Source organism: Sitophilus oryzae, unplaced genomic scaffold, assembly GCF_002938485.1.
Source record: "Sitophilus oryzae breed Bouriz unplaced genomic scaffold, Soryzae_2.0 scaffold_1582_pilon_pilon, whole genome shotgun sequence".
Taxonomy (NCBI): Eukaryota; Metazoa; Arthropoda; class Insecta; order Coleoptera; family Curculionidae; genus Sitophilus; species Sitophilus oryzae.
The window spans coordinates 447,778-471,172 of NW_022146261.1; the positions used below are offsets into that span (position 1 = coordinate 447,778).

The 23,395-nt window shown below is 31.7% G+C and overlaps 1 protein-coding gene across 3 annotated transcripts in view; it reads left to right on the top strand.

Annotated features, from left to right (window-relative positions):
• LOC115879595 (cytochrome P450 4c3-like) overlaps positions 1 to 23,395 on the top strand; it is a 74,938-nt gene that overhangs the window by 7,319 nt on the left and 44,224 nt on the right. For 2 of the 3 annotated variants that reach the window (XM_030896490.1, XM_030896491.1), the window contains 4 exons: positions 3,475 to 3,672; positions 9,258 to 9,431; positions 21,064 to 21,133; positions 23,226 to 23,358. In XM_030896490.1, coding sequence (XP_030752350.1) covers positions 3,475 to 3,672; positions 9,258 to 9,431; positions 21,064 to 21,133; positions 23,226 to 23,358 — 575 coding nt within the window. The remainder of the gene's footprint in view (positions 1 to 3,474; positions 3,673 to 9,257; positions 9,432 to 21,063; positions 21,134 to 23,225; positions 23,359 to 23,395) is intronic. The other variant, XM_030896492.1, reaches the window with a different exon arrangement.

A 23,395-nucleotide genomic window follows, 5' to 3' on the forward strand; every position in this document is an offset into this window, starting at 1 on the left:
CCTGTAAAGTTGTAATACGGTAACGCAATAAATACGGTATTATGAGGAATAAATTAGATTTCTTGGAATATATCATAAATCTATCCATTACCGTTATAACGTTATTGATCTAACTTAAGATTCTCATTGTATTTGTTCACATTTCCGAAAAAATTAAAAATTTCAAAATACTGACTCTTCCTTCCTTATTCATTTTTGAATCCGTTTGCTTAATCCGCAAGCACATATATGCTATTCCGGAAAGGCCATCTCACAACTATCATCTTAGGAATGCGGAGGACGATCTTTATCTGCCAACCCCGAGAGCTCAGTCAAAATATAGTATATATATAATATATATATATATATATATATATATATATATATATATATATATATATATATATATATATATATATATATATATATATATATATATATATATATATATATATATATACATATATATACAATGTCAAAAAAAAAGTACAATCATCTGCCTTTGAATATCAGTCACTTTCATTCTTTCCCGCATTTCGCAAAGCTCTGAAATCATACTTACTGGATGCGGTAAACGACTTTTTTTTTGTTTTTGAACAATTTTTGAATTTTAAATTTTGATCATCTCATACACTGGGTAAAGGTCTAGTATTTAATATTTTACAACTCTTACATTATTTTATCCATTTACAATTTTCCTTTTGTAAAACTTTATTGATACGCCTGTGTTCTGCAATGTCCATGTATGTTTTATTTGTAATTTTAATGAAGTAATTTTTTTTGAATTGATTTGTATTGTATGATATTTTTTATTATTTGTTTATTTTTTCTGCTTTTGTTTGTTGTGTAAATGCTTTGTCGATGAAGCTATTTTGGCTTTTTGTACAATAAAGCGTTGTTTATTTATTATTATTTATTCCGGCATATTCTTGATTTCTTGACCAACATTCTCTTTACTTATGAAAAAATAATGGAAGCTGTTCTTCTTGGAGATATAAATGGAGCGGAAATAAGATGCTATTTTACAGATTTTAAATAATAGAGTAGATGCTATTGAATATCGGCCTGAGTTTTACGGACGTTTTAATTTATATAATATACATGAGTGATCCATGAGTAAGATGCTTTACTTGAATTTTAGATGTACTAAAAAAAACTAGATTACTACACCAAACTAGACTAGCAATGCCTTAAACATACATCAAAATAAATTACATTGCATGTTCCTGACCGTATTATACTGAATGATCGTAAAAACGGCATCCAGTTGACTTGGAAATGAACATCGATTACATTGCCAATATAATTTTGCATTTAAACATATTTTTCATTTTCATATTATCAAAAATCTATTTTCCTGTAATGTGTTTTTTTTAAATTGGATTAGGATCGAAAGAAATCAACAGAAGTCCTTTGTTTTAAATTTGTTTTATTCTGTTGATTTCTTTCGATCCTAATCCAATTTAAAAAAGAAAACACATTATATATTATCGGATCGACAACAATAAAAATTAGATCTATTTTCCTGTACTGATTCAAATCGGTCTTCCGGTACCGGTATCCAAATCGGTATACCGATCTTGTAAAAGACGATACCAATACCGGAATATTTCAAAAGTACCGGTCCTGGTACCGGTATACCGGAAGACCAAACATGCCTATGTGACTTGTGATGGACCACCCATATTACAAGGGAAATAACAATTGCAGCGACACTACTTTTAATAATTTATTACAATTAACGTGACAATTATTTTCGCGAATGCTTCTCGCCTCTCTATGGAACTGTAAACAAAACGGTCAGCCTGCTCACAATTACAAACAGTATTTTTTAGATTAAATCACACAGGAGTTATACAGGGTGGCGCACCTCATTAGCCTCGGTTGATTATACGAAAACGGAAAGATGTAGAAACAAAATATTTTATGAGTATATGTGGGGTGGCAATGTGCACAATTTAAAATTATTTTGAAATATACAGGGTGTTTCAGAACTAAGATACATACCAAAGTTATATTTTTTCTTATGGAACACCTTGTATTCTATTTCATTTTTGGATTCTTGGGCCCAAAAAAGGTATTTGTTATAAAGGTTAAATATGTTTAGAATTTTTGGTTTTTGACATATTTAAAGATATTTAAAAATGCAGGCTACAATAGAATAGATTATTAACACCCTGTACATTGCTTTTCAGAGTTAATTCTTGTGCTGACCTTTAAACCAGAGAAATAAACTTTACTGAAAAATTTGATTGCTTTGTTTAATTCTTAAACTTAAATTAAAAATTAAAAAATTAAAAAAAATTAAAAAGGGGTATCAAAAATTGCTGGTCTATTTTTAATATTTATTTTCCATAAAAACTTCCTTATTTCAAATACAATACCCTGTATTTTTTTAAATACATCGAAGCAGGTTTAAATGCTCTTTCAAACTATATTAGGGTCTCCTATACCTATCTAGCTCAGATTTTGAATAAAGAGCAATTTTTCAATAAAATGGCAACCAAGATGGCTGATGTCAAGTTTCTAGTGACAGTTAGTAGCTATTTTGAAAATCAAAATTAGTTTATGGACTTTATTTAAATTTATAGCAGTTTATTTTTGTTTAATTTGCTTACAGTAGTTTTTTAAATAATATTTATTAAATATGTATTTATTATTCTATCATATCCATTCATTCCACCAGCAGATACTGCTTTATTTTTCTTGATAAAATAATGAATACTTACTTATTAAACTACTGTAGCTAAATTTAAGTAAACTGTTATAAATCTAAATAATAATGTCCATAAACTAATGTCGATTTTGAAAAGAGTTACTAACTTTAACTAGAAAATTGCCATGGTGACATAAGCCATCTTGATTGACATTTTATTGAAAAATTGCTTTTTATTCAAAATCTGAGCTAGATAGGTATCGGAAACCCTAATACAGTTTGAAAGAGCATTTGAATCTGCTTCGATTTATTTAAAAAAATACAGGGTGTTGTATTTGAAATAACGAAGTTTTTATGTAAAATAAATATTTAAATTAGACCAGCAATTTTTGGTACTCCTGTATATATTAAACAAAGCAATCAAATTTTTCAGTAAAGTTTCTTTCTCTGGCTTAAAAGTCTGCGCAGGAATTAGTTCTGAAGGGCAATGTACAGGGTGTTAATAATCTATTCTAATGTAGCATGCATTTTTAAATATCCATAAATATCTCAAAAACCAAAGATTTTAAACATATTAAACCCTTATAATAAATACCTTTTTTGGGCCCAAGAATCCAAAAATAAAATAAAATACCGGGTGTTCCATAAGAAAAAATATAACTTTGGTATGGATCTTAGTTCTGAAACACCCTGTACATTTCAAAATAATTTTAAATTTTGCACATTCCCTTCTCACTTATACCCATAAAATATTTTGTTTCTACATCTTTCCGTTTTCGTATAATTAACCGAGGCGAATGAGGTGCGCCACCCTGTATACCCATGCAATGTATTTTTAGATTACTTCGATGCGGTACGCGTAGTAGCCAAAGAAGTGGGACTTCCATTCAATTTCTGGTATGGACATAGTTACCTCCATGTTACAGACGATGCCGAAGCTATAAAAGTTATATTAGACCATCCAGATTGTTTGGATAAATCAAGCTCCTATAATATACTCAAAGTACTATTTGAAGATTGCCTTCTCGTTTACAAAGGTAAAGCGTTTAGTTTGGATTTTTAAAAATATTTTCTTGTAACATACAAATTGTAATAAACTTACACATTGCATTATCTAAGTGACATTGAAAATGCACCACCTTTGGAGAGTGCTCTAATTATCTCTACGTATATAGTTTGACAACGTATTGGCTTACCACTATGTAGTTAGTGTGTAATGGTTTATCGAATGTAATACCACAAGATGTTTCGGGATTACTGAATAATACGTTTACCTGACACGAAATGCGTTACCTCCTATTTACAGGTCCTCAAAAAACAAAACTACAATTGTTATAGTGAAAACTTGAACCATTGGATGAATTATTATTACCATAGGTTGGAGGTGTTTGAATTTGGGCTTCAGCATTAGAAGTAGATGACGGTGTATTTTCGGCTCTCCTTTGCGACAAAATCTTCATATGATCCTGCTCTCTGAGCTGGAGATAGGAAGTGACAGAATTTATACAACTATGGCCCGTTATTTTGATGACTTCTTAGAGATTAGAGCCTGAACTGCTAAGAGAACTTACTGCTGAAGCTCTGTTAGAGTGATTCGTGATTTTTTTTATTTTTAGTATCTATAGGCCGATGTTGGTTGCTCCCATTTTTGTCCAGTTTCTTATAATGCTAATACCTGCTGGACAATTCTTGAATCATGGGGAATTATCATTCTGTTTCCATTTCTAATTGACCGTCAAAAATAATAGATTAGTTTTAATGTTTACGCCTCTTTTGGACATTAGCTTAAAATATACTTATCGTACTGGACATAAATCCGGATTCACAAGTTTTTTTAAAAGCCACTTACTTTCGCATGTTCGACTTGCTCCTCCTTGCGCCGTTTTAGCAAATATTGGATTGTATTCCAGACGACCGGGACTAGTACCGTTATTATATTTTTCCTCCGTAAAATATTCCAATAGCAAAAAAACCGCTTCATTTTCTCTCCATGTTAGTTCGGATGCAGCTAGGTGGAAAAATTTCCGTTGAAGCCCATCTGGGGTATTTTCATCCAAACTTAAGGCCATTTTTTCTATTTCCTTTCTCGTCAAAGCTGTGGAACTCTCCTTTCGTGCACCAGGTACTGCCTGCAACTCTTTTCGTTTTGCGTTTCGGGCAAAACTGGCGATTTGAAAAACCATGTCATTGAATGGATCTATGCGGCGATTATATTTTTCAAAATATAGTTCCTGGAGCATTTTGCTCGTTTTGTTCCATAAAAGCTTGACCACACCTTCTTTATTTTCTTCACCGGATTTTCGCACATTATACGCCCAGTTTTTTAAAATGTTGCACAAATCCTCGTCTGTTGTCGTTTTCTCAATTTTGAAACTTCGTACAAGGCAAAACTCAGTAAACTGCTTCCATACATATTTGTCTGAACGCTCGGTATTTCTTGGCTTCACATTTTTAATAGCATCGTCGACTTGAGGCAACAAAATTTTACCAAATCTTTCTTTTGCCATTTTGTAATAAGAATTGACGGGATATTTGTGGAACTGACAGAAATGACTTCTGAATATTATTTCAAAAAATGACAATTACAATATATGGCCACCAAGCGATAATCACTTAACCCTTAACTGGTCCGGTAATAGATATGTATCATAAACGGTCCGGCGTAGTCTGTGGGACTACGCCTTCTAAAAAGTAAAAAAAAACAAAAACTAAAAAACAACAAATTTTTATTTTATTATATATTATATTATGTAGTATTGAACCAATCTAGACAAAAATGGGTTCAATTAATATAAACTTTAAGAAAATATAGTACAAAATAAAATAACATACATATAAATTTGAAAAAAATTAATTATATTTTTACTAATCTCTAAAAAATAAAACCAAAGTACTAACAGTCTTTACAATATAGAAATAAGTTTTTAATACTATATATAAAAAAAAATAAGTTATAAAACTGGAGTTAAAGAAAAGGTTTTTAGTTACAGCATGAGGCAAAGTTGATTGTTTTCCTGAACATGTTTTACAAAATGGATTCTTACATTCTAGGCATTAAAAATAATTAACTAGGACATAACATTGTCTTTAACTAGGATAAGAACTCTAGGATAAGAATATCTCCATGGCGGTGTTCTGGTTGTACAGGAATTGCAAGTATTCTACCAATTGTAAAGTATATTTCTCTTGGAATATTTGACATTGTCAAACGCATTTGTCTGGCAGATTGTCATATTGTCACTGTCACAGTCCTCATCATATCATTTTAATAGAGTTTCTTCATAACTATAGTCTCCTAAACGCACTCTTTTCGAAGGCCCGGCCATATTTCACGAAAAGTTTGTCACACAAAATCTTACACAAACGGTCCGGCGTCGTCTGTGAGACTACGGCTTAAGTATCTTCTGCCATAACTTCTAAAAAACTAATCCAGTTTGGCCATAAATATGGCTATCAGTCGTTGACCGAGAGGGGAAGGATTAGCTGGAACGCCAATACTTTTGCGGTCCCAGTGACTAATAAGAATGAGTTAATTATTTGGCGTAGTCTGTCAGACGACGCCGGACCAGTTAAGGGTTAAATGATTATCACTTATTAATCACATCCTTTTATATAGGAAAAATATACATAGAGTTGTATAATCATTAAAATGTTACACTGTAAAAAATCAGCCTGAGTGAACACATATTTCTCAGGGAGTGAATTTTTTGAGTGAAATAATTGAGTACATTTTTATCTAAAATAGAGTAAATTCATCATTTTACTCAAATATGATCTCTATTTAATCAATAGCTATTGAATAAGCTCATGTTCGAGTTATAACCCCTATCTTTGAGTAATGGAATAGAAAAATTCACTTAAAAACTCATGTTATAGTTTTACACAATAAAAATTTGAGTGAAATCACCCAGTTTAGAGTATTTTCGCTCATTACTAATCATACGTCATACGCGCTTCTTCGATACCGAATAAGCTATTTCCCTGTTCCTCAGTTTTTAATTATCTGTTCGAGTCGTAGGTTGTCTTGTTCCTTCGAAGGTGCCCAGGTTACAAGTCCATAGTGTATGTGTGTGTGATGTAAAGTGTGACAGTGGCCGCGTGGCGTGGTGAAGCGAATACGAACTCATAACTCCTAAATATGTTTTATGTTAAGAACATTTTTTTTCACATCGCAGAAATCCGCCTAACATATATTCAAATTCGACTGCGTCTACTGATTGCCGCAATGCTCGGATGTTTCCTGGACTAATTAGCGTAGCGAAAATCTAGGTACTTTCCCTCAATCTGGAACTGGGAACTGGAACATTTGGCAGAATAACATTTTTTTTTAATTTTCAGGAGGAAAAGTATCTGGATTTTCCGGAGGATTTTCGTTATTAAAAGTTAGTTTAGAAATTAGAAATATTCGAGAATGTTGGTAGCCGAGCTGACGAATGCTCTTAATAAAGCGGATTTTTGCGATGTGATGCAACTTTTCTAGACATCTAGCTTAAAAAGTTCCTGTATTTTTTCCAAAAAGAGTTGAAAACTTTTTAAAATGTTTTTGATATTATAATAATAGTGTTATATTTGGTTTTATTTGTTTTTTTGTCAAATAAAAATGACAAATAAAAATATTTTTGAAGGTTCTACAGTTTTTTATTTGGTTTGTTAAAAAAAACGAAATATTCTAAATGATTTTTTTAAAAGCTATGTAAGCTAACTTGTTATTTTATTACAAGTGACCAGATGCCTCCCAAAAGTGAATTTTAGGAAATGGACATGTTCGAGACCATGTCCTAAACTGAAACTTACCTTTGAAAGGCACCTGCCCACCTGTTATAAAATAACAAGTTAGCTTACATATAGCTTTTAAAAAAATAATTTAGAATATATTTCTCAATACTGAGTGAAATTAATACTCAGATATGAGTACTAATCGAGTTAAGTGTAACACAAATTTGAGTAAAAGTCACTCAATAAAAGGTGTCTTGAACTCAACACTTAGTGAGTTCACTCATTTTAAAGTGAATAAATTATCAAAATCGATCAAAATCCTACTCAAGGTAAACAATAATGAGTAAAAGGAGTCTTTCGTCTAATCTCGATTGAGTGAAAACACTCAGTGCTTTTCACTCTGAGAATTGAAGATTCACTCGATTCTGTAGAGTGGAAATTTCACTCAATCGGGTGTGGACAGAAATTGAGAAAGTATTGAGTGAAATCTGAGTGAAATTTCACTCATTTTTTTTTACAGTGTACTCACTATGACTCACTATATCAAAATGTTATTCACTATATCAAGTACAGGGTTCTGCAATAGTGCGTCGGTCATCTGTAGCTCTTAGAATAAAAAACTTGGGAATTTTGGTTAAGTGCAATCCTAAAGTATATACACAGATTATTATTTCAGATGTGGCACTTGTTTCATCTTGCTGGTAAATGCCGCCGTGACCTCGGACTGCCTCGGACCTTTAACAGGAGTAAAGACATTGTCAGACTTCGTTTTTTTTCTCGAATGCAAAAATTGTTGCCTTTTGTAAAAAATGTATTCCTAATTAAAATTGAGAATGCATTTTTTTTAGATTTTTGTCATATTTTAAGTTCTTACAAGGAAGTACCAATTCGTAGGGCAATATTTCTTTATATTGTCACTTGGTAAAAGAGTAAACATTAAGGGACAAAACAGGTATTAGTTTAAAAATTATAGAAGTAAGATTGGTTGACGAATGAAGATTTTTTTGTGAATACTAAAAAAACATCAACTGATCAGATAATAGTCTTTTTATTATTAAAAACCAGAGTTTTTATGACTTAATAGTAGTTGAGTATAACAAGTATACTATAAAAAGTTGAGTATATTAGAATTTTGTTTCTTCCAAAAATCCACTGTCCTTAAAGTCGACCAGATCGCAATATGATTTACATTTTTATTTTTTAATTTAAATCGGAAATTTTATGAGAAAAAAAAACAGTAGGTAAAAAATGTAAATTAATTAGCCTGTAGTAATAATTTCTGGTACAGGAGCAAAATAATGGAAGTTATGTCAACATACAACATAGCAAACTACAAATAAAAACACATTTCCTACTTTTTACATGATTCTTTACATTTTTTTCTTTCTATAGTAGTCAACAGGCAGAACATTTGTAGAAAATCAAGGTCTACCAATCATAAGAAAGTAATTAAGGTACTTACGGTTAGGCCTGTTCGGTGTTGAGATTTGAACACCGGTGTTAGGTGTTGATAACTACCGGTGTTTCAGTCGGTGTACCGGTGTCAACACCGGTGTTCATTTCAGCACCGGTGCTTATCTCGACACCGGTGTTCATCTACAACACCGGTGTATCTTGACACCGTTTTTTTAAAAAAAACCGTAACTCATAAACGGTAACAGATATCTATGTGGGGTTTTCACCATCATGTTTTTGATAAAAATTGAGCTCCAGACACCAATATTAGTTTTCGACTATCTCCTATAGAAAAGGGTGTTTTCCTTTAAAAGCGTCGAATTTGATCCACCCTGTACATGATATAATAAATAAGTTTTTATCAAAATACAATAAGTTATTCTGGGTCTTGCATTTTTAACGTTACTTAGTATATGTTTTCGTGCTTCTAAAACACTAATTTTACTTTTAGCTGATGAATGGAAAGTGCGACGGAAGTTTTTCTCCAAAAGTTTTAACCAGCCCATCCTCAATTCTTATGTGCATTACTTCTATAAAAATAGCAATGTGTTGGTAGATGTGTTACACAATGATTACGAGGATCTTTTCAGCGTCTTTGGTCGTTATACCTTCGACACATTTTGCGGTAAATATTAACAAAAATTTAAGTTATAAAATTAGAAAAATTCTAGTAGCCATGTTTAAACTCTTTTGCGATCTTGGTAATTTGTCAATTTATTACTTTGTTTGTCTTTTTATACAATAATTACACTTGGTATTTCTACTATCGTTATATTACAGGGTGTTTCAAAAAACATATGCCATCTCTCGTAGAGAGATTCCTCACGTAAAAATAAGACTTATTTTTCATATCAACATAGGTCCGATTCTGCTTTGTTTCGTAGCTACAGGGTGTTAAAGTCTTAATAAACTTTCGATTTATTATAATTTTCTTCCAAGTACTTTTAGTGATTATATGTGCTACATATTTGAATGCTAAAAAAGTGTCGATGAATTCATCAGGGACGTGCATATGGGTTATCACTGGAATATTTTTCATATAAGAAAAACATGTGCGCCACTGTTTTTTTTTTCTTTTGATATCAAAATTGTGTAGGCCGTTTAACGGCAATTAAAAGTTATCTCTTGATATTTTGTCGAATTCGGCCTCCTTGATAAGAAAAACGCAATTTTATTAACACAATTAAAATAAATAATAAAATTAAAATAAAAATAAAATTAATAGAATATATATATTTTACCTAATTTATTATTAAATATTATTACTATTAATTATTGTTACTATTAGTCCAACCTACAGCAATTTCAAATAAAAAATAATGGTATTTAAAATAATTTCAAAAAACCTAATTTTAATAAGATTTAACATCCTGTAACTCTAAAACTATACATTTCCATACCCATGTTTATAGGATTTTTTTTATATTTTTTGATGAGGAATCAATGAGTACTTATTTAAAACTTACGCAAGTTAATTATATTAAAAAAAATTATAGGGTGCTATTAGACTTGGATCAAGGCAAACTAATAAAATTGCGCTTATCTCATCAAGGAGGCCGAAATCGACAAAATATCAAGAGACAACTTTTAATCGGCATTAAACTACTTACACTATTTCGCTAACAGGAGGAAAAAAAGTTAATAGCGTACATGCTTTTTTTAGAAAAATATTCCCTTCATAACCCATATGCACGTCCCTGGTGAATATATCGACACTTTTTAGGTCAAAAATATGCCGCATTTATAGTGACTTTTACCCTCAAAATTTCATTCGAAACGCTAAAAGTACTTGGAAAAAAATTATAATAAATAGAAAAAATATTAAGACTTTTTTAACATTCTGTAGCTACGAAACAAAGCAGAATCGGACTTATGTTGATGTAGAAAATAAAAGATGGCACATGTTTTTTGAAACACCCTGTATTTAAGAATATAATTAAATTACATGCTACGAATGTTCGGCTACTATTCGGTATTCGGTTACTTTTATTTATGTTCGGTATTCTACCGAATACTGCATACTGTTCGGTCAAATACCGAATATTTAACCCTTAACGGCTACAGAGTAGTCTGTCAGACACCTCGAGCTAAATTTACTTCTACAGGGTGTCCCAATATTCCATTGACATAGAGCTGCTACGTATTTTTGGAATCAAAATAAGTTCATTGGACACAATTTACCTCTATACAAAAGTGCTTCGTTTGTCCGCTAGAGGGCATCAAACTAGAAAAAAATAAATACATTTTTAAGATATTTTAAGAACCGTTATTCCGATTTGAATGAGATTTTGGGTGACTATGTTTTGCTAAGTGCTTTAACATTTGACTTTCACAAAGATCAAGAAAAAGTACGGGAGGGGTGAAAATAGTGAGAATTACGCCCACCCCTACATAAGTTTTAGTGTAAATAGTTTCCAACTCCACTGAAGATAGATTTTCCTTTTAAAATGATCCCTCTAGAATTTACTACATTTTTTGTCTCTTGTGGAAAAACGCCACATGGCATAGTTTTTGAGAAAAAATGTTTGAACAATTTATTTTTAAAAGCAGAGCCACAAAATATACAGAGAGTTTCAATGTTCCATGGACAGAAGAGCTAATCAAAATAAGTTAATTGCACATAATTTACCTTGATACAAAAGTGCTTCGTTTGTCTGTTAGAGGGCATCAATAAAAAATAAATCCGAAATTTAAGCTTTTATGAATGTTTATTATAAAATATAATTTGTGATACTAATATAAAATTCCATATTTTCCGCCAGCTAGATTATTAGAGCATAATAGTTATTTTAAGCGCCTCCATAGCTTAATGTGACAAAAAACATTTGTTGGAAATCAGCCTTTTTAAAGAGACAAAAAATATGGTAAAAATACTAGAAAGACCATTGTACGAAAAAAAAATTGGTCGTCGATTGAGTTGGAAAATACTTATATTAAAATTTATGTAGGGGTGGGGGTAGGTCCCTTCCCGTACTTTTTATTGATTTTTGTGTAAGTTAAATGTTAAAGCACTGAGCAAAACATAGACACTCAACTTTCATTCAAATCCGAATAACGGTTAACTGAAACGGTGAACTTATTTTCATTCCAAAAATATGTAGTAGTTCTATGTACCCCTGACTGTAGTTTGATGACACCCTGTATTTTTCGTAAACGCCTGCAATTGTAGTTATGAGGATGCATATACCTTTAAGTCAACATGCGTTCCATAAGAATAAAGCGATAAACTCATACGGAGTGATGATTTATTGAATATAGAAAATCGAGAGGTGTGACTCTAGACTGATTTTTGGATATTAGGCCAATCAAATTAGAGGGTTCACTTGGAAAAAAGGGTTGGAAACCTAATTATGGTCTTGATTTGTACAGTTAACATGAAAGATAATAATTATCCTAGTTTTGCACGGTTGCTCGATCGCCGCTCGACTCAGGAGAACCAAAAAATGGTAAAATTCTTGGACTTTTTTCAGATTTTTGCCTATAGTTCCAAAATGTTACGTTCTAGCTAATATTTCACTATTACAAAAATTAAAGACGAGGGGCAAACCGCTGCCAAAAATGGTGTACAATCAATACCAATTTTGGGAAAAAAGTACCAAAAATACCAAATTAGTATTATTCTTTCTAGTATCTAAAGAATTTAAGATATTTGGAGCTTTAGGGCCTATTCATGTCAAACTACGATAGGTCAGAAAAACATATAAGCTTAATTTGAGTTCCAAAAATGTACGGTTCTAGAACGGTTTAAAATAATCGCACAGTCTAATTTATAACCCACAACATTCTAAAAGTTACTGGTTTGTGGAAGTATGCTTTGGAATTAAATAAGACAATAGAAAATCTCACTAATGACTTATATTTAATTTACAATTATAAACAATCAATGTAATTGGCTGTGACAGTCTCGATTATATGAGATTAGATATGCAACTGGAATACTTAAGTGTTTCTGCTTCGGTTGGTTGGGAGAAAGGCCTCACCCTCTTCGCTGCACTCGTCCGCTGGTGGGTAGCGTGATTGTCCGGCTAACGTTGGAGAGCTTGTGAGACTCCACCAGTCTCAGTGCGTGAGCTACTTATGGGGAGGGTCAATTCTCGTATCTTCCTAGAAAATAACAAACAGCAGTATTCTACTCAACACAATTGATAAGTACCCAGTTTTGTGGTGGTGTTCTAAATTACCAATTGAACTGTCTGTTGGTTGCCAATGAAGGTACAATAAAAATAACTTATGATTAAACAACATATTGGTGATTCAAATAAACAATAATCAATATCTAAATCCAACTACTAATTATTATAGTAAAAATTATAATTAAAATTTAAAAAAGAAAATAGTCAATGACAGTTTAAATTAGTTATAATTGAAAAGATTGTCCAAATTATTTAAAGAATATAAAGAATATAAATATAGAATTATAAAAAAAATATAAAACAAAATATATTTTTCTCTCTCTCTAGAAAAATTCCAGACCACCACAATCACTTCGGTACGACTTGAAAAAATTATATATTGTTACAGTAAATTATTTGATTTAATTTGTAGACACGTAAAAAAGAATAAAAAAATATGTAAGAAAAAAAAACTAGAAATATATGAAAATTTAAATTAGAACAAAAGTTAATACTAAAATGCGATATTAAAAGATAAATTAAAAACTAGATAGAAAGATAAAGGTAAATAGAAAGATAGGATAAGATACGAAAAACGATAAATGCGGCAATTCGACAGATAAAAAACTAAAGAAAAGATATGTCACCCAGGAACAAAGATAATGCATCCGCCAAATAAGATAAAGATAAGGTAAGGTAAATTTGGCAGATGGCGAGGTAAAGATACGTTCCCTAGAGTGACCCAAAAACAACAAAAACAAAATCTATCTGTCGAATGGCCTGCCAATAGACACCACCACTACAGGGTCCAGATAAAAACAAGAGTTGCCTTCTGGCAAGCAAGGATTCGTTAAAGGTGACATAAGTCGTATAATATAAATATTATAAAAATCCTTACTTACCAGAGTCCCTCCTGGTTCGTCTCTGAGAGTACTCCTGCAGTGATTGATTCTATTCATGGCCCCTGAGATTGCTAAATCGAACACCTCTGCGGGTTCCTGTTCGACAGCTTGCGTCTCAGTACATAAATAAGAAAGATAAAAATCATTAGTACTAAATAAAAGTTAAAGGTATTAGAAAAAATTTTACAAAACTACCATACACGTGCTACTAAGATAAGAAGATAAAGAAATGATGATAAAAAAATGAACTGTGAGATAAAAAGATAAAATAGAAAAAGGAATTTAAAGTTACAAGCTAATTAAAAAATTAAATCATATTAGATAATAAGAAATGTTTAAAAAAAATAAAACTAATAAATAATTTCCAAGTCGTACCTCGTGCCGGTGTCTGGAAAAAAAACTAGGTGTTTAAGCAAAGAAGATCGAGATGAGAGAGAGTGATTTTCGGCAAAACAAAAGTCCCTTTATAGAATTCTCCCATTCATTTAGACATGCGTTAAGTACCAAATGTCAATATAAAAATTTATAATTAATAGTAAAAATAATAAATACGATAAAATTTCCTACATACCTTCAAAAAAAATGTGTGTAACAATTGCATCTTAATTATTTAACACTAAACAAAATATTAATAATAAACCTTCGTTTTCATTAAAAATAAACAAATTATTATCGGTAACCCATAGGCAACCAGAAAATATATAAAATATTTAAACAATTTAAACTAACAACCATCGCTACTGATGTGTACCACTATCGAGGTTTCCGCAAAAAATCGATAATATATAAAAAAACGGATAAACGATATAAAAGGAAAAATGTAACGAAAATATTTTCGTTACAAATTACGACAATCATTCATGTCAAAAGTTGCAAAAAATCATATTGTGACAGTGTTTTGAACCGTTCTAGAACCGTACTTTTTGGAAACTTGAATAAAGCTACTGTCATGACACGTTTAAAAAGCCATTTTAACGGTTCCATTAACATCGATACTTCAAAAATTTATAAAATAAAAACTAGACAGAAAAAGTAATTGAATTTTTTGTTATTTGCGCTATTTGTTACTTATAAGCTCAAAAATATAATTATATGCACGAGAAAAATAAGAAATTCTAACGAGGTCCATATTATGTTTCCATGATGCGAGTTCTTTAATTTCTTGACATGTTTGGTATGACGCTATGTACCGTTTTTGCGTAAAAACAATTTTTATGCATTGAAAAATTGCAAGCTTGGCAATTAATATCGGGTAAAAATAACCTATTTTTCAAATAGGCCATTAACCTAACCTCGCAACACAAGTAATTATTCTTAAGTATATTATGAGGTATATTTTATAGTTAAGTAGGTACTTACCTTGGACACTAAATATAAAATTCACAGATTTTGCAACATGCGCAACCATCATAGGCGTATTGAAAATACCAGACACAAGTCGGCGGTTGTCGGCAATCACCTGTTTTTTTTTACATTTTATATTAATTTGTGACGTCATTTGGAAGAGCTCAATAGAAATATAAAAGAACTAAATCTTGTTTGAAAAGCAATTTGACATTCGTGACGTCAACACTCCGGCAGTCTATGGTGCGTCCAGACCTGCCGAGCCGAGCGCGAGACGAGAGCAAGACAAGAGCGAGACGAGAGCGAGACATTTTCTATCCATTTCTTACGCAAACCTGCCACGAGACAAGCCGAGTAGAATCATAGTGAAAGGAAGCCAAACACATATTAAATTGCATTTGAATATAACAAACGATGGCCAAATAATAACGTATACAGTAATACATTTTTGTATCTTTAATATGGTATTCGGTCTTTAACATGGTATTCATCGTCAGTTTTCCCCGTTTGGCTGTTTTCCCTTTATCCTCATTACATGACGTTTTTACATAATACGTTTTTTAATGTTTTAGAACAAAATGTTAAATAGAAATGTTATTGGTAAGGTTAAGAAGCACATTTTAACATTACTATAGAGTATACAGGGTACTTCAAAAAAGTGTTGCGGATATAACATATTTTCTAATGGGAATACCCTATTTTTTATTTTATTATTGGGTTATACATACGTACAATTCGGTAACTTTTCTTGCATTTTTTGATATTATATATCTAAAATTAATAGATGTTGTAATAATTCTATTAGTTTAAAGAAATGTTGGATTTCGGTAGGGTAAAAATTATCAGTGACGCAAAATTTGTAAATTCTATCAGAAAAAATGATAATACATACAGTGTACGATTTAAAAATTTGAGATTACTTAATTTTAAACGGTCGAAATTTATAAATCAAACCTAATATCTCGCAGTCGGGCGAGCTTCTACCAAAACACGTCCAGACTTTCGAGCTTTCTTTGATCGGCCATTGAAAAATCGACACGGGACGGATAGCAACGAGGCTCTGTGGGTTGACTCGCGAGGCTCTCGCGAGACTCGTCCACGCAGCGAATTTGGAATGTCTCGCGCTCGTCTCCATAGGTCTGGACGCACCATCGTATCGCTGATCGCCATTCGCAAATATATTCCAGATACGTATAGTGAACAAGTTCGCAACGTTAAATAATTTTGATATTTAATTTTTATCGTGATGGCTTTTTATGAAAGTGTATACAAAGAATTAATTGCATTAATTTGCAATAGCACCTCGAACCCACAGTTTTGTAATGGAGCCAGATTAAACCAATCAGAATGAGTATTATGTTACCGTAAAAGCCCGAATATTGGTTAAACGTAGAGTTGCCCACCGAAATATACCAAAAAGTGGGTCTTCTTAAACCGTAACTTAACCGAAACGATTAAGTTTAGATTAGGTCTATATTTTTATTGATTCAAAACCAACTAAAACTTAATTCTACTCTAACCTAAACTCACCCCTTCTTTTGCATATTTCCGGCTATTACCTGGGTATTCCTAGGTTTAACTAATATTCGAACTTACGGTGTAAATTTATGGAGGGCCCATAAATGTAAATTCGCCGTACAACAAAATTTAACCAATTTTCTCAATAAAAATTAAAAGTTTTAAATCATACTATTTTTATAGAAATGATGTAATAAGGGTGAACGGGGTGCCGGTAGACCAAGAAGATACTTGGAATGTAAGTGTTAATTTATACTCGAATTGAGTTGCCTCACAGTATAGGTTGTGGTATAGGCATATTTTGAACCCTTACCGTGCATAGTTACTGTAGATAAAAATAAATTAAAATATAGTTGGCTCCAACGATAATTTAGTTTGCAGGTTCTTTTCATCATACCTAATAAAAAAAACCGTGACAACCACTACTTATAGTATGTACCTACATATGTATTTTTAAAAATCATTATGAGATTTAAGTATAAATAGGTGCTCATAATGTGAGTAGTATTGACGGTTTTTTGTTATGAGTAAAATAAGCAGCAAAATATATTATCGATTGCAGCAACTATGTATGCCTAGTTTACATTCAGTATGTCCAATTAACATTTTCTACCATTATATTTTGATAGTTGATTTTTGAAATTATTTATTAGCTTCTTAAACAAAACAGAGCCATAATAATTAAAATCTTTATCATCCAAGACTTTCAAGAATTATGAAGTAATCTAACGTCAATTTTTTTTAATTATTGCATGCCTTAAGTATTTGCAAAGTTAACAAAAATATTTCTTTGCATACCTTGCAATTAATATATTTGGTCTAATTTATCAGTTCTGCATCATATCCGAAATTCAGATTTTAATTACTAATTACACAGTCCTTCCCTTGAGTTCTTCTGCCTAAAATCTATATTGCCTTCCTAAGATTTTAAATATAAATGATTGAAACTCATAACAACTTTAACACAATTTAACCTTAAGATAATTATTTAATTATTAAATCCATAATTATACCGTATGATCGAAAAAAAAAAACGGCGTCCAGTTGGCTTGGAAATGACGATCGATGACATTTCCCATATAATTTCACATATAAAATGACAGCGATCTTCATTTCATAGCCATCGCGGACGCCGTTTTTATTCGATCATACGGTATTAAATGTAACACTTACGAAGTTAATAAATATATTAACTATTTCTATTTAATCATTTAATAATTATTCTGATAAAAACACGCTTGATTTTTTATTTTAGAAATCAAACAGGCTATAATCATTAATGTGACTATATTAACAATACTTAAATTAAAATTTATTTGAAGGAATGCTACTTGTATTAACTAAGTATTAACTCTTAATAATTATTAAAAACTGCTCATCGCGTTATCGATGTCGGCGTCTTGTCACTGTTGTCTGGCTGATTGGCCGTTTAGGTACCTATAATTTGATTTCAGATAATGCAGATTTTAATGTGCCATTTGTGGATTTTTTATTGGAATTTTTACATATTTGGTATACTCTATGAAGTGCTCATGTATATTTTTCAATTATTAAAGTGCCTATTTTGATACATTTAAAGTTAATTAATTAGTGTATAGTAATTGAATTATGGGTTTGTTTATTTTTTATGAAATGTATTTTTTTTCTATTTAAATAAACATAGCTTTACTTACAAAATCACTAGCTAGCTATTTTTAAATACAGGGTGTTAATTAAGAAGTATCTGGCCAACTTCAGGAGGTGATTCTTTGAGTGTTTTTAAGGTAAAAAGTTAATTTAAACATGTGTCCGGAAATGCATATTTTTAAAGATACAGGGTGTCAAGATGTTTCCTAATAGACATTTTTTTATTAATATCTCAAAGATCCGTTGGCCGATTTTATTGAAATTTCGCCGTGTTGTGAACTTTGATAAGTTAGCACAAATTAAATGATAATAATTATTATTTACAACAATCAAACGGTAAAAACTTATCAACTTATCCCAATAAATATTTGACAACGCCTTGGATTCATTTGTTTTAACGCCTGTTGGCGGTGGCAATCATGCAAGCTTTTTTCTTTGTCCTAAGTTGTTAATTAAAAAATAATAATCATATAAAAATATGGTAATTAGTCTAAATTTATTATTTATGTGATTCTGCTCTTTCTCGTATAATTTTCCCCTTACGGAAATAGTTAGATTAAAATAGCCAAACTGTACCTAACAACCCATGCCTTGACATATTTTCTTTAAAATAATATCGCTTTCTTTATCCGCCGGTCCAGATTTGAACGGCCTTGCCCTGTTCGCTCATCAATGCAGGCTCTATCGACATAAGTACGTGTTGACAGGCAGGTTATTGAACCCATGTTGCTTCTAGCATGTCGTTTTTTCAAAGATGGGTGCCATATAAACGCGGCCAGAAGTATTTTCAATACTAAAAACTTTAAAACACTTCATATAAAATAGGTCAACACCAAAAATTTTTGATCGTGTTAAAAGCGCGAAGGCGGCTCATTTTCAATGCAAATGGGCTAGAAATGATGCAATCAGCTTCCCGGCCGTCGCCACGTGCGTCTAATCCACATCCACCGTTGCCAGATGTCCAACAAAATACCTATTTAATACCAGTTTAATACCAAATAAAACCAGTTTATTACCAAATAATACCAAATTAGTACCAAAAATACCAAATTAGTATCAAAAGTACCAAAAAAATACAAGTATTACCATGTGCTTGTACAATAAATACCACCAGCGGTTTGCCCCTCGATTAAAGATCATTAAATTCTGCAAATAACGAGTACCTATTCATTCATTTCGGTCCAGTAGTATGGTAGAAATCAAAAGATGAAAAATAGTAATATTTACCTATTTTGCTGATACACGCATTAAAGTGACATTCAAACGTTCGTCACACGGAAACGATCATTCTAAATAATAAACCATACAACAAAAGTTACAGAGCATCAAATTAGCATTTACATCAAGTAAGACATGCAGAGAAAATAAACATTTTCGCGTTCCGTCGTCCAACAATTCTGCGTAGAATGAGTATCAATTCGGTTCAGTAGCATAGCTAAAATTGATGTTCAAAAATAGTTATTTTTACCCGTTTTGCCACTTCAAAAGAGCATTTCTTATTCAACGGCCGTAATAAGAAACGTCTAATTAGCATGTTCCATAAAAAGCTAGATGATAAAGGATTTATTGTCAAAGTAGCAGAGGAAGATGCTGATAGACCCACTGTTACGACTGCAATTGACTTATCCCTGAGTTATCCATCAGTAATAATTGTTGGAGAAGTCACAGATCTGTTGGTCTTAACTTAACCAGGCTTAACCTACCACCTCTCTTCCTAACCTTACATTCTGTTCCTGCATGCTTTCAGTGGATGTCATACCACGTCATCATTGTATCGGCAGGGGAAAATGAAGTTTGTCAAAACTTTGGACAGGAACATAGACTTACAGTTTTGAAATAGATTCTTGAGCGGCTATTTGTAATAATATGCAATCATTCCTTGATAAAAGGCCATTGTAATAGTAATCTAAAAAATAAAAAAGTAATTTTTGGTATAACAACGCCCCGTAGAATGCAAACGCAAACTGGGGGCTTGTGAGTTGCTTTTTACTCGTAAAACAAATTTTCCGAATACAAAATTTCGTTGGGCAAATTTGTTTTACAAGTAAAAAGTGACTAACAAGCTAGTTTCCGTATTTTACAAAAAAAAACCTTTTATTTTTTATATTTCTATTTCAATCGCGAAATTTTTCAAGAATGAACCCGCCATGAAGATATAGACATCATCGTGATTGTGGTTTAAGACGAATTCTTAGTATATATTATGTAATATTAGCAAAATTTAGTATATAATAATTTTAATGTCTATTAGTTTAATCTATACTAATATATAAAATCCTTAAGTGACTGACATACTGATTAATCACGATCCTGCTCAAACCACTCAACGTAAGAAGCTCAGTTTTGGCATACAGGTTGGTTCTAGGGCGTAGAGGTTCGATAAGAAGGGATTTTTCGAAATTCCAGTTCCAAAAGGGTGAAACCACCCTTCAAATATTACAATATTTTTTATTTAAAAAACGGTCAAGTGTCCGAAAAAAAGCTTAAACACGTATATTTTATTTTGTTTTTTACATATTTTAAGATTTTTTAAAAGATAATGAGTTGTTATTGCGTTTTTCTCCATAAACGTTGCCTTTCGAAAATGGCTCTCTCACTAAATTCTCTACTCCTAAGTCGTGGTAGATAAATCTTTTCCAATTCAGTAAAACTCGGATATTGTTTGGCCGATTTCATTTGCAATTGCACTTTTCACTGTAACCTTATTCTGCAAATTGTCTGTAGTGATTTCCTCAAAACAGCGATATTGTTTTAGACATCATCGTCGGCAAGAGCTACAACTTACAAACTGATCCCAGCAACAGACTGATAGATGAGATGGACGCGTAAGTATGACATTTTCCATGTCACCTAGTATGATTAGAACAGTGTTAATAAATTTAAATTGTAAAGTTCTTATAATTTTACTTTTTTCTCCGATTCGTAATCTTCGAATAGAAATGTTCACAAAAAAATTAAAACGTGCCTACTTCTCATAAAATCATTCATTATGACATTAAAAATCAGTATGCAAAGTTTCAAAACATTCCGTAAAAGGCTTATGCCTCAAAAATATGTGCGAAATTATCGTAATCGTTTAATCCGCTAAACGCTCATCTATTGGCCTGACGTCACTGCTTCGATCGCCGGCATTTGCGCGCGAGTAAACGGTGCTGTCTGCACGCTGTGGAATTTCTAACAGAACAAGCTAGAATACGACATATCGCGTTGTGCTCGGATGTAGTTTGTATATTAAATTTGGTTTATTGTGATTAGTATTTGGAGTTTATTACTAGTTTATTTTTTTTATTTACGGGTTTACTTGAAAGCGATAACAAACAACGCTTGGTTTTTAATAATACAAAATTATTGAGATTTTGCGCTCTCAGAGGCCCGTATTTAGGAGGAGGGGCCAAATTTTAAATTTTAATTATTATATTAAACTGAAAATTTGCATGCGTATACAGAAGCTAAGACAATGTAAAATTATCGTATTGTTGATCTGATACAGGGCCGTATTAAGGAGAAGGAGCCAAATGTTAAATTTTAATTGTATTGACCTGAAAATTTGCACACGTCTACAGGGTGTCCAGTTTAAAACGAAGTACCTACATGGGGAATAATGGGGACCTTGAAGACCGTTAAAGTTACAAGATCGGTTAAATAGAAGAAAAGTTGCGTTTTTGTGTGTCCAAAAATAATCTAGGTCTATTTTATTTAATATTCATATACCGTTACGTAAATACAGAGAGAAAAAGAAAAATGTGCATTTTGTAAACACCACCATATTTTCTTTATTATTAGAGCTAATTATTAAGGTCATCAAAATTTTAGCATTGGGGTAAGGCAATATGAAAATTTTAAAAATTAGATCCAAAAAAGTCTAGGCGTACTACGAGGCGCATGGCCGAAATGTACTTTTGCTTTTCCTATGGGCGCCATATAAGGCCAAATTTAAATATGGCGCTCGTAAGAAGAATAAAAGCTGACCTCGGCAGTGCGCAACATAGAGGGCCTAGGTTTTTTTGATATCATTTTTAAAATTGCTATGTTGCCTTGCCCATATATTGAAATTTTGATTACCTTAGCTCCAATAATAAAGAAAATATGGTGGTTTTTCGAAAATGTTCATTTTTCCTTTTCACCTTGTATCTACGTATATTTTCACCTTGTAACTACGGTATGGATTTAAAATAAAATAGACATAGATTATTTTTGGGCACACAAATACGCAACTTTGCTTCCATTTAACCGACTTTGTATCTTCAACGGTTTCCAAGATCCCCATGTACCTCATTTTAAATTGGACACCCTATAGGACCCATATTAAGCGAAAAATTTACAAGTGAAAAAATTGATAAAAAAACTTTTAAAAAACACGCTTAAAATTAAATGCACTTAAACGTAGAAAATAAGAATTAAAAGCAAGGGGTGCAAAGTAACGATTTAAACTTCTGTGGATTATTTTTTGAAGAATTAATACACCCAGGGAAAACACCACTTATTTGAACTCAATTTACTTCTTCCAAAACACCAAAACAATGAAAATAAACAATACACCGTCGCGAACGTCTGCAAAAACAATGCGGCAAGTGCACGATCGTACGGACGCCATCGATCGATCAAAGCAGTGACGTTAAAAACAGGTAGCCTCGAACCGGGTACGTTTTCTAGCCTTGCTACATTTCTCAATTTTGTTTTGCGTTTATGTGAGAAAATTATAGTTTTTAAGAAAAATTTTGAGTGCCACGTTTTTTTACTCATATGTAGCTATCGAAATTCATTGAAATTAGAAATTAGTGAACATGTCTATTGTTTCGTTGTTTCAATCACATTTTAGAATTTCTGATGTGATAACTAATGTTTTTTTTTATAATTCTATTAAAAAGAGTGCCTGTTGTAATTAACAGAGTAAGAAAAACATAAACTGAATTTTAGCATGCAGAAATATATGGCAGAGATTAGTGTGGCGACAGTTACGTTCGGTTTTCCACTTCATCTGAAGGCTCTTTTAACTAATGGTTGGAGTGCATTATCATTGATAAATAAATTAAAAAAACTTAGTTCCAGTGTATGTATTAAATATAATATGTATAATTGAAACACAA